The sequence below is a fragment of the Hoplias malabaricus genome, chromosome 5 (assembly GCF_029633855.1).
Source record: "Hoplias malabaricus isolate fHopMal1 chromosome 5, fHopMal1.hap1, whole genome shotgun sequence".
NCBI classification, from domain to species: Eukaryota; Metazoa; Chordata; class Actinopteri; order Characiformes; family Erythrinidae; genus Hoplias; species Hoplias malabaricus.
The window spans coordinates 22,945,358-22,957,897 of record NC_089804.1 but is presented as its reverse complement, the minus strand read 5'-3'; the positions used below and the strand labels follow the sequence as shown (position 1 = coordinate 22,957,897).

The following is a 12,540-nucleotide window of genomic DNA, read 5'->3' as shown; positions in this document are numbered from 1 at the left end:
TGTGACTGGGTGAGTGTGTGAAATTGTCCACAGGTGTGTGTGACTGGGTGAGTGTGTGAAATTGTCCACAGGTGTGTGTGACCTTGTGAGTGTGAAATTGTCCACAGGTGTGAGTGACTGGGTGAATGTGTGAAATTGTCCACAAGTGTGTGTGACTGGGTGAGTGTGTGAAATTGTCCACAGGTGTGAATGACTGGGTGAGTGTGTGAAATTGTCCACAAGTGTGTGTGACTGGGTGAGTGTGTGAAATTGTCCACAAGTGTGTGTGACTGGGTGAGTGTGTGAAATTGTCCACAGGTGTGAGTGACTGGGTGAGTGTGTGAAATTGTCCACAAGTGTGTGTGACTGGGTGAGTGTGTGAAATTGTCCACAAGTGTGTGTGACTGGGTGAGTGTGTGAAATTGTCCACAGGTGTGAGTGACTGGGTGAGTGTGTGAAATTGTCCACAGGTGTGAGTGACTGGGTGAGTGTGTGAAATTGTCCACAGGTGTGAACCTGTGTGTGACTGTGTGAGGTGCTGTGATGAACTGGTTCTCTGTCCAGAGTGATTCCAGGTAAGCTCTGCCCCCACCGTGACCCTGATTACAATGATTACAGAAGATGAATGAATAAATGAAAATGAACAATAATTATAACATTTTCGGATGAGTATGAACACCACTAAAGAGAACATGTCTATGTCTCATGTCTGTCAATGGAAGTGTAGTATCATAAGGGAAGATATGTGATATAGAACATGACATATAATCCAAACAGCACTGTCTACTCAATGGTTATTACAATATTGACTACTCTGTAGACAGGAAGGAATGGGACTCGGGTCTGAATAATTTATGTGGCCGTGCTGTAACTGCTGAGTATGTCTCGCAGATTACTACTAGTGCTGTGGGACGTTTTTAAAATCTTTGGGCTATGCTTTTGTAAGTCATGCACAATCTGTTCTGGCCAAATAAAAACCGTCAGTGAGGCCCCCACAAGGTTTCAGTTCCCAAAGCATGTTATAGGAGGAAAATGTGTAAATAATAACATCACAATTACTAGAAGGAGACCAGAAAACCTATGGCTTATTTACTGTATATGCTCCTTTTCTAAGTTCAGCTGTTCTTCCTCATTTCTTTGTACAGAGCCGAGGAAATGGTGACACAACGAAGTGTAGTTGCTTGTGCAATTGTGAGTTTTTAAGAAAACGGTAAACAGTGTGGTACACAGACACTTTATAATAACGTTATTGTCAGAGAAGGAACAAATCTGTTTTAACTCAACAGCACAATTTAGTAAATTTGTAGCATGTCCGTTATTCATTGTGTGGCTCTGATACAGCGTAAAAAGGGTAGCTAGTTTTTTCACATGATGTAAGAAATAAAAATCAACAACAACAGTGGGAATACAGTCGTTTTTTCAGAGAGCGACATAGTGATATAGTGAAAAAGAAACAATAAGGAGCTGGCACAGTCCCACAGGAAGAAGTCATTCTGAATACAGCAGGTTGATTAGATTAAGGCATAAGGCCAAACACAGGAAATTAATTACGCCTTGCAGCATGGTGTAGTCAGAGCAGAGGGGTCAGAGCAGAGCATCTCCATGAAACAAAGCCGAGACAAAGGCAAAGGAGAAAAACAGAATCCCAGTGTTCAGGGTGTGTCACTCAGCAGGTCCAGTGGAGGTTCACAGCAGTGTACTCACAGCATCCCCTAGGCTTGGGCTGAGGAATAAAAATATATGAATTCACAGAGTAGTGTGCATCTGTGTGTAAAAAATACTCCTTTTTCAGATATTTATTAAACGCTTTGTAAAAGTAATGCAGTGTAAAAACTAAATCTAAGACCTGAAATTAGATAAAAATAAATGATTAAAAGAAAGAGGGGAAGGGAGAGAGTGAGGGAGAGAGGGGGTAGAGAATGAGAGAGTGACCGATGGGTGGAGGAGGGGGAAAGAAAGAGCGAGAGAGAAGGAGAGGCACAGAAAGGGAGGGGAGGGGTGGGGGGTCGAGGCGGAGGCTGAGAATTGGTCTTTCTCCACAGAAATGTGTGCAGTCAGCACTATGTCACTGTTAAAGCAGAAGTTTGTTTGTTCTGTAATACGTACTGATACATGTACTGAGCTATTGCTGTTTCTCTCCATTAGGAGGGGGAACGTTTATCTAGAACCTTTTATCTATACCCTATGCACTGTGAAGTAGAAGATTTCAGCAAAAACAAAATCTGAATTTCTTTGGTACAATTTAATATTCATTCATTCATTCATTCATTCATTCACTAATCGTCTGTAACCCTTATCCGGTTCAGGGTCGCGGTGGGTCCGGAGCCTACTCGGAATCATTGGGCGCAAGGTGGGAACTCAGCCTGGAGGGGGCGCCAGTTTTTCACACTTTGTGAGCTCATGTTGTGTAAATCTGTTTGTTGCTATGCCTTGTTTTCTGTTTGTTTCAGTACAGACAATAAAAACCAAACCATTGTTTGTCCAAACCTGCTTTATTGAGCAAAACATAACAGGCTTAATCTGTTAATTAACTCTCTCTCTCTCTCTCTCTCTCTCTCTCAGACTCCTCCAGCTGTAGTCTGGCAGTTCTTGGGCTCGGTTTTGGAAGGACGACTGAAGGGAGGGAGTTTGTTAATGAATTAATAAATTGAACTCAAGAACTAGCTTCCTCTCACTAGTTTCTACAACATGACTTCCTCTAAAGTGCAGTACTTTAAGGAACAATATTAATCACACACATCATTAATGAATCCTCTGTGCTGCAGATGAGGCCAGAGGATGGGGGGTTGTATTTGGTTTGTGTTTAAAAGAATTGTAATCCTTGCTTCAGCTTTGTTCTCCCGAAAAAGTGAGATTTTATATAAAGTTACTTCTTCATCTGAATGAATGTATACGGCGTAATTAAACTCAGCAGTTTGGTGGTTATCTCACACTCTGGGTGTCTCCGCTTTCAGCAATTGCTCGTGGTCTTCGGTGGTCTGATGCCTGGAGGCGGGTGGAACGTTGTCCTTTGCAATAAAAAATGAGATTAGAAGGATATTTGATATGGCGCCCTCCGATCTGGGGCTGGAGTAGGATTGCAGAGTCATGCCTCACTGTTTCTGCTGGGAACATCAATACTTTCTACAGTTACATGGAGAACAAGGAGAGGAAAGTGAGATGGGCTTTTTGAGCAGTGGGTCATGCTTAAAATGTTGTGGAAAGAGGCGGAGATGTTAATATGTGCATTATATATACATTATATATACATACACATATATTAACATTTATATGTTTGTGTGATGTAAAGTATGTGGGTGATGGTTTGTTGACACCTGCTCATCCAACATCTCTTCTGAAATGAGGGGTGTTGGTCAGGAACATGCTCCTCTGTTTCTGTAGCAACAGCTTCCACTCCTTTGGGAATGTGTTTTATTACGTGTGTGAGGATTTGATGGCAACCGTGAGTGAATTAGTTCATGGCTATGTACTATCTTTTGGAACAATGCTGTGAAGATTTGATGGCAGCCAAGAGAGATTTACCGACATCAGATACTGATTGATGTTCGTCTCAAAGAAAAGGACACGCTTGCAGCTCCACACCCCAGTCCTTGGGGGCTTCACCCCCCTCTCGCCGACACTTGACATCGAGCGCTGTCCCACTGGAGCCATATTTTAAAAAACTGGTGTCTAAATTTACTGAGAATAAAGCAGGGAAGTGGGCAGAAGGGTGGGGACATATGTAGTTGGGATGCTCGCCAAAAGCGCAGGATAGAAAGGGAGGGGCTGGTGGAGGAGAAGAAAAGAGAAGAGAAAGCAGAGAAGGGCAAGGAGGGGTGAGATGAAGGAGGGAGTGGCCCAAGCCCAGGAGGAGGAGGAGAAGGAGAAAGGATGGATGGATGGATGATGGGAAGAGAGCGCTTGGAGGCTGAGAGGACTACTGGCGAATAAAAGGGGGAGGAGAGATGGTCAGATGCTAGGTATAAAAGACTGCGTTCGCTTTTTGTTATCGTCCTGTTGCTCCAGCTTTGACCACTGCCAGTGAAGAGGCTCCGGAGAAGGTTAAAGGGACACAGACCAGGTTATATTTATATTTATATTTATATTTATATATTTATACTTATACATATCTTTAAACATATTATTTATGTCCGGATACATTCTTGTATTTTTACAAAATGAGGATAAAAGTTCATAACTTTGAATGGGAGTTTATTTGTTATATATTTAAGTAATTTTGGAGCATTTCTATAGGTTCATTATGAAATTCTGCTTATTGCTTCCAAGTTTGAGCCATCAGCGACAGCATATTTATGTGTGTATATTAATACTCTGTCCTGATCTCGTTTTCTCGTTGAGGTTTATGTTTTCGGTTTTGTTTTCCACCTGCTGTTGTTCACATTTAAGTGTCTCACCTGGGATCAGTTAAGTTCTTTTCTACCTTAAGGACACGACAAGCTTCTATTAATTGTTCAAGAGTTGCTCATTAATGTCTCAGGAGTCTCAGAGCTCCTCAGACAAAACAGAGTCAGACAAAATGGAGACCTCAGATGCTTGTGTCTATATAAAAATGTCATTCGCATCATTAAACCCTGAGCATTTCTGAGAAATATTAGTGTGATTATCTCAACACTGAGCCTAGCGTGAGATGCCACTGAGATCTCAAAGGGGAGACATTGGATAATCCTGCGAAGTCTCTCCATCTGACCCCAGAGTTGCCCAGGAGACACTACAGGGGTATTAAGGAAGAACTACTGAGACATTCATGAGAAACTACAAAGATATTAAGAAGGAGCAACAGTGATATTATTGAGAAACTGCAGCCGTATTAAAGTGAAACTACAGAGATATTAAGGTGGACCAACAGTCAAGTACAGACATTTTAAAGAAGAAATACAATGTTATTAAAGTGGATCTACAGAGATATTCACCAGACATCTTTTTGTTCTTGTTTCCCATGAGCAGGAACCCAGAGAAGAGAAAACAAGTTTAGACCAGGCTTCCATCAGCTTCCACAATGAGCCACTCTACAGTCCGCACCTCTTACCGCCGCACATTCGGTGCCCCTTCAACTTACACTTCCTATGCCCCTCTCCCGTCTCGTTCTCCTGCACCTGGGGGCCGTTACCTGTTCTCCTCAGCCCCGTCCCCGCCCCCGCGCTCTGCGGGCTACCGGCTGCGCTCCGGGACCCCACCCTCAGCACCCCGAATCTCCTACGACAAGGTGGACTTCTCCTTGGCCGAGGCTGTGAACCAGGAGTTCCTGGCCATGCGCGGCAATGAGAAGCAGGAGCTTCAGGAGCTCAACGACCGCTTTGCCAGCTTCATCGAGAAGGTGCGCTACCTGGAGCAGCAGAATGCTGGCCTCATGGTCGAGCTCAACCAGTACAAAGGCCTACAGCAGCAAGGACGACCCAGCCGGGCCGGAGAGCTCTGCCAGGAAGAGATGAGGGAGCTCCGCAAGCAGGTGGAGATGGTGGGGAAAGAGCGGGACCAGGCCCAGGTCGAGAGGGACAATCTTGCTGAGGACCTGGCCTTGCTCAAACAGAGGTCAGTGGCTTTGTGGTTTTTTTCCCATCTCCAATCAGTCAGTCAATAAATCAATCAATCCCAAATTTACTTTTTCTTGTGAGGGCCTGGGATTAACCCTTTAAACTCTTTTGGGTTGTTTCCTGAGCTTAGACTTAAACTGCATCTAAGAAGCTGTGCCTTTGTAGCTTAAGGGCCTCACAGTCTTTGCTGCGTAATGGTGGTGCAGATCTTCTGAGTTGGCTTATTTTTAGGGAGGGGCTGAGCATAGGCCTTCTTTTAAACCCCAAAAAGCCATAGATGGCGAAAGAATCCACTTGCTCAGGTTAACTGCATACTCAGGGGGCACATCTCTGACCTCAAATACAGAGTTTACAAACAGATTCACTGCATCAGCCACAAATCTGGCACCGTTCAGCATCCTAGCTTTCATTAGGGAGGGGCCAGGGTCAGCACATTAAACTGTTTACCATCTAGAGACTCAGAGAAGGCACCGACCTCTTCACTTCGTTCTTATAACTACATTTAAGCGGTGATACAGTGCATGGATCTCTTTTACCGTTTTACATTGAATTCCAGCTTATTCTCAGCTGTTTACACTTGTATTCAGGCTGTAAGCAGAAGTGCGTCATCTTTTATTTGGGAGGGACAGGGTTTAACCCTTTATATCCTGTGATATTAGAAGTCAACAGATTTCCAAATAAACCAGTATCCCAGGTTTGTTTTCTTGTTTATATTAAAAGAAGCCTGAAAATGTAAACATTACTGAATACATACATTGATGCATCGATGCGTCACATATAGTTCACGCCTGTTCTACAAATATTTAGAGTTTTTAGAGAATTACTGAGAAATAAATAAGTGAAAAGCTGCATGTTTAAAGGAGTACACAAAAAAACTGTGCTCTGACTGTGTTTGTTTATGAATGAATATTTATTTTGCAAGGATGTAGTATACTGAAGTGGTCTGGAAAGTATATATTTTGACACTACCCTAATCCAACCCACTTTGACTGCTTGATACGTGCTGATAAACATTTAAAGAAAGTCTAATGTGACATACGTGCATTCAGAAGATTATAAAAAACAGTTTTTCAGGTTACAGAAGGTGTTAAGGTTTATCGAACACAAACTGAGCCACACCAGTCAGAGAGAGATCAGGGAATATTACACCGTCAAGGGTCCAGACTTTTATTATGCAATGTCAATAACCTATGAATAAGTCAGTGAGTGTGCGCCATTGCCTTTTTAATGGCGTAAGAATTAGCCTTGGGGTGTAAACACATTTTTAATTATTGTTCATAAAGCCTGTAAGAACAATGCACACACACACACACACACACACACACGGGTGCGTTATATAGTCTCAGAAGAGTAATCAGAGGTCTGCTGATGAAGGTGTGGCTCTGGGAGGAAGCACACAGAGACAAAGAAGCTGCTGGAGCATCTGTTGCATTAGATAGATAGATAGATAGATAGATAGATAGATAGATAGATAGATAGATAGATAGATAGATAGATAGATGTGTGTGTGTGTGAGAGAGAGAGAGAGACTCTAAAAAGTGCCTGCTGTTCAATATAACTTCAGGGAACAGAACATACTTCTTCTGTGGCTTTTAAAGGACTTTTGGATGCATTTATTTTAAAGAGTGTAGCCTTAAAACATAAAGGTTAATGATTAGTGAGTGGAATTTGGAAACGGAGGAAGGGGGGGGGGGGGGTGAGGAGAGACGGTGGGAGAGAGAGAAAGAGAAGTATAGGAAAAATCAATGAGTCTCCATTAAAGGTGTTGGGTGTCTGGGGCTTGTGGGTCGGTGCCAGGTTCCCTTTTAAAGAAGCAGAATTTCTGCAATGAGAATTCAATTCAATCTGAGCTTAGCCACCTCTCTCTCTTTCTCTCTTTCTCTCTTTCTCTCTCTCTCTCTCTCTCTCTCTCTCTCTAATGCACACACACCAATGGCCACACCCTTCCTTCTTCAGCAGTATTTTATCATGACTTTACTAGAGTTAAAATAAGAGGAGATTGTAAAAAAATATGCTTATTATAATGAACATAGATTATGACTCTGTTATATTTTGGTGAAACTGACTGACTGCGAAATTAAAAGAAGAATGTGGATGTTGAAACAAGGCAATGGTTTGAACCATATTCACTTTTTCCATTTTACTTTCAGTGGTGAATCTGGCCTCAGTTATTAAACCTAATAGAAACATCTGAACAAATAAAAGAAAGGACACAGAACGCTGCATTTTTACATGATTCTGATACAGTCCAAAGACTTGTGGACAATTTCCTGGTCCATCATTTTCTTTTGACCTGAAGTGTATAAATCTTCTGGGAAGGCCTTACACCTGTTGTTTAAATATTTCTGTGAGATTTTGATGGCATTCAGGAATGAGACCATTACTGAGGTGAGGTGCTGATGGAGAATATTCACACCAGTCCAACTCATCCCGAAGGTTTTAATGGAGCCCCATCACCTCAGAGAACAGCTCCACAGTCCAGTGGTGGAAAGCTTTATATGTCTTTAGTGGACGGTTAACATTGGGCGCCGTGTCTTTAGGATCATGTGCAGCAGCTCCAGCCCCGTAATGTTCCCTGCCATTTTCTTACCGTCTAGCTTTGTCCAGCCAGACTCAGAGGTGTGGTCCGGACAGACGTCATCACACTCGCAGCCAAATATTACTGCGCATGATTTGATTGTGAAATTCACTTTAAACTGGGGTTACACACGTGACCTCGGCAGGACGGCTAATTTACTGAATTACTGAGGGGATGGCATGACCCCCACATTTCTGCCTCGACTCCAATCCTTTTACTGGACAGAGCATTAGCTAATTGATCTCCGGGCTCAGTGCCAGCTGGTGCCTTGTTTGTTAAAACCTGGAGACCCCTGACAGCAGGCTGGGGAGTATTGATAAGAAGCCCCTCTACACCTCCCCCACAGGAACAGTGTAAAACAGTGGGCCAGGGCTCAGAAATGTGTAGAAGGAGAGGGGGATCAATGCAAATCATTTGCATTATGTATTGGTCTTGGTCAGCTGTGAAAACAAAGCCACTCAAAGTGTTGGAAAGACACACACACACACACCTGGAGCAGCAGACAGCCATGGATGTTGAGGGAAATGAAGCACATCCCCCTCACTCCCCACTCCCGTTGTTTCCTGTTGATCCAAGAGGTCAAACCCGTGACCTTCTGCTCTAGAGCTTTCATCTCATACATTTAAGCCACAGCTGCTCCAAAGGAAATGCATGAAAGCACAGAGTGGAACGAGTCAATACTGAAACGCTTGATATTATATTCAGTTGCTGACATTTCTGTCCATAGAACAATGAGTACATTTTGACTGTAATTAAATAAATTAAAGACTGGTCTCTTACGTTTGCACAATACTCTGCATAAAAATCTAAACACCACTCTTGATCTCCTGTGTCACTGCTGCAGGCTGGACGAAGAGACTCAGAAAAGACAGGACGCTGAGAACCAGCTGGTCCTGTTCCGAAAGGTGATGGAAATACCTTATCATTTTTAAATGGATGTAGGAACATTTAGAACATGACTAAGCATGTATTAACTGAACTTGAAGAAGGAATGGCTATACTGCTCACTCTAAAGTTTCCGTCTGTTTTCAGGACGTGGATGATGCCACTCTGGCGCGGCTGGACCTGGAGAGGAAGATTGAGTCGCTGATGGATGAGATCGAGTTCCTCAAGAAGATGCATGACGAGGTAAACCAATAAATCACACACAGATATGAGGCCTAGCGAATGTTAATTATGATGAACCATAAACCTGAACAGATTCTCTCGAACTCTTCTCCTACAGGAGATCCAGGATGTGCAGGTGAGTATTGAGACTCAGCAGCTGAAGATGGACGTGGAGGCCACGGCTCGTCCGGATCTGACCGCGGCGCTGAGAGATATTAGATCTCAGTACGAAACTATCGCAACCAAGAACATGCAGGAATCTGAGGAATGGTACAAGTCTAAGGTGAGGAGCCATGAAACATTTGTGCGTCTTCATGTTTGTCTGCGTTTGCCCCATTGCTGCACTCTGCCCTTTCCTCTCAGAGCAGATAGACCTTATTTGAACTGAACCGAACCTTTAAAAAACAGACTTGTTATCCACTATGCAATCTAACCACGAACGGATTTCCTATTTTTTCCCCTCATGCTGCAGTTCGCTGACCTCACGGACTCCGCTAAGCGCAATGCTGATGCCGTGAGGCAGAGCAAGCAGGAGGCCAATGAGTTCAGGAGGCAGATCCAGAGCCTCAACTGTGAGATTGATTCCCTGAAGAGCACGGTGAGACGGAAAAGATTACATTCCACATTTACAGTATTGATGAGGTCAGATGGAGCAGTAGTTTTCTCATCATTTCATCCCAGAAATATCAAACAGACCTCCATCTCTGTAGAGAACACAGTTCCACAGGTCAAAAGCCCAGTGCAGGGGCCTTAAACCTCTCCAGCCAACACTTGGCCTTTGAGCACGGTCCAGAGCTTTTCTGTGGAGATTATACAAGCTATAAGAGCCATTGTAGCCCACGTCGTTAATTGGCTGCACATATTAATACATTAAAAATGTGTCTAAAATATGAATATCTGTGTTTTCAGGAGAGTAAAACTGTTATATTTAGATTAGAATTATGGATATAAATATAAGTGTAATGTAACAATTTATAAAATAGAACTATAAGTCAATTGATACATTGCAATAAGTTTACTGGCTTTAATTTTCTTGTTGAATATTTTAAAGTAAATGGTGCTTCAACATTTTCATAAATTTTAAATAAACATATTAAATAAGATGTAAACATAATACTACTAAACTGTGATGACCTAAATCCCTGTGAAATCTTGCACATTTCTTATAGAACGAGGCCCTTCTGAGGCAGATGAGGGAGATGGAGGATCAATTCGGAATAGAGGCCGGAAACTATCAGGACAACATCACTCGTCTTGAGGACGAGATCCGGCACCTGAAGGACGAGATGGCCCGTCACCTGCGGGAATACCAGGACCTGCTCAATGTCAAGATGGCTCTGGACATTGAGATCGCCACCTACAGGAAACTGCTGGAGGGAGAGGAGAATAGGTAAAGGACATTCTTTCCAGCCATGTTTCTCTAGATAAATGTCCTGTCATAATTGAACTCAGAACTTTTTTGTTCTTTCAGAATCGTGGTCCCCATCATGAACATATCATCAATCGCTATGCGCAACGGTGGTAAGTTTGATTTTGATAACATAGCAAACACTTAACAACCACCCGGAACACCATAGCAACCACCTAGCAAAACCTTAGCAACAAAAGCACTTATTTAGCTACCAATTAGCAACACTTCTTATATCATAGCAAAACATTTGCTATACAAATCAGCAACACCCTGGCACCCACCTGAAAACCGCTAAGCCAATAAACACTATTCGAGTTTATGTTGTCTTCTGATTTCTGATTGTACCTACTCCTCTGATTTGATTAGACAAATCTAGATTAACCTATGAATCTTGTCTCTTTTGGCGGCTAGACATTGACCAGCCTCCTGATTTTGGACACAGCAAGAAGGTTGTGATCAAAACTGTTGAGACCCGTGATGGAGAGGTCAGTTTTGTTACTTTTACTGCTCCATTGTAAACACATTTGATAGCATTATGGAACATTGCACTGAGGATAGCATTCAACCATGTACATATGAGAGAGAGATTAAACTCTTCAGTTCACTCTGTATTTTTTAACCAATAACAGAGTCATGTCGTCTTTTCAGGTGGTGAAGGAGTCAAAGAAGGAGAAAGAAGCCCCTCGTGATTCCAAGGACTCCCAATGAAAATCAATGAAAAACTAATGGAGACGACGAGACCATTAGTGATCATTTGTTCCAGGCCCTAGATCAGAGGATACAAGAGAAGAGAAGATACAAAAACAGAACAAAACCAATGACAAGCTGCTTATGCCTATCTACTACTCAATGTTCTTGGCTAAAAGTGAATGAAAAATGTCTCCATTTTGTGACTCATAACTGTGATCCTGAAGGGTGCGCACACTTTGCACGACACAAGGTTAAACACTGAACATATTAATCAGCAAGTTGTCACTGTCTAAAAAAACCCATGTATCTTTATAATAGTTAATTTAATAGAAAAATCCTAACTTTAAATACCACTTAATGTAAAAAGTAATTTTAGAGCATTTCTATTGGTCCAACATTTGTGAGAGTTTTACACCGTGTAAAGAGCAGCCCATGTTTACACAGTGAAAATCAGACAAAAATGGAGGTACATGTTCTTCTTTGGACAGTGATGAAATATTAATACGCAATGGTGCTAACAACAAGAGCCCAATCAGCCTTAACACACGAAAATACTCACAGTGCTGACACATAAGAACCCATAAAACCCTGTCTTATTATCTAATCTAATCTCATAGTACGCTTTCTAATATATACCAATAATAACTGTCCACAGTTGGCAAGAAACAATGATTTTAGACCAAATAAATCATATTTTATACACCAACTGTGGCCTTTATTTACAGCAAAACCTTTCTGAATTTAGATTTATTTATTGTGTATTTTTTTCTTCTCAGATCTGAAATGGACACCCACACTTCCACATATTTCTCTGCATTTATTTACTCTCCTGATAAATATACTGCCAGTTCACCTTTCTATTATAGCTTTATATTATTAGTAGAAGTGGTCTTAGTGATTATGTAACGCTAATGCTGTTATAGATGGGGCTTGTCTTGAATGTGTTTTAGGAAGACGCTAATCAAAGCAACTAGTAACACCTCACTCACTTCGACCCATAGACGATTTAAAGCAGGGAAATAATATGTTGCAATCTCAAGAATGTGTTTCTTGCAGCCTTATGTGCAAACAGAATAAAATAAACTGGAACATAAAAACTATTTTTGTCTTGTTTACTTAATATTAGTGTAAAGGTATTGGCTAGTACGCTCCAGGGATAATTCAACCATGTCTTTTCAACAGAATTCATGATTATATATTAGGATTATAATTAAATATAATATTATTTTAAATCTACACTATCA

At 41.9% G+C, this 12,540-nt stretch overlaps 1 protein-coding gene across 1 annotated transcript; it reads left to right on the top strand.

Annotated features, from left to right (window-relative positions):
* Positions 1 to 3,899: 3,899 nt before the first annotated feature.
* Positions 3,900 to 12,380, top strand: prph (peripherin). Its single transcript, XM_066672145.1, has 10 exons — positions 3,900 to 4,039; positions 4,924 to 5,508; positions 8,933 to 8,993; positions 9,121 to 9,216; positions 9,314 to 9,478; positions 9,668 to 9,793; positions 10,365 to 10,585; positions 10,667 to 10,716; positions 11,018 to 11,091; positions 11,255 to 12,380. Exons 2-10 carry the CDS (start codon positions 4,976 to 4,978, stop codon positions 11,312 to 11,314), a joined length of 1,386 nt encoding a protein of 461 aa, XP_066528242.1. The 5' UTR covers positions 3,900 to 4,039; positions 4,924 to 4,975; the 3' UTR covers positions 11,315 to 12,380.
* The last annotated feature ends 160 nt before the right edge of the window (positions 12,381 to 12,540 follow it).

Excerpts from the sequence above, each read along its gene's own strand:
- prph (XM_066672145.1), top strand. The coding sequence starts at position 4,976 with ATGAGCCACTCTACAGTCCGCACCTCTTACCGCCGCACATTCGGTGCC. Across the intron at positions 9,479-9,667 it reads AGGAATGGTACAAGTCTAAG|TTCGCTGACCTCACGGACTC; the intron begins GTGAGGAGCCAT and ends CTCATGCTGCAG. Across the intron at positions 10,586-10,666 it reads CTGGAGGGAGAGGAGAATAG|AATCGTGGTCCCCATCATGA; the intron begins GTAAAGGACATT and ends TTGTTCTTTCAG.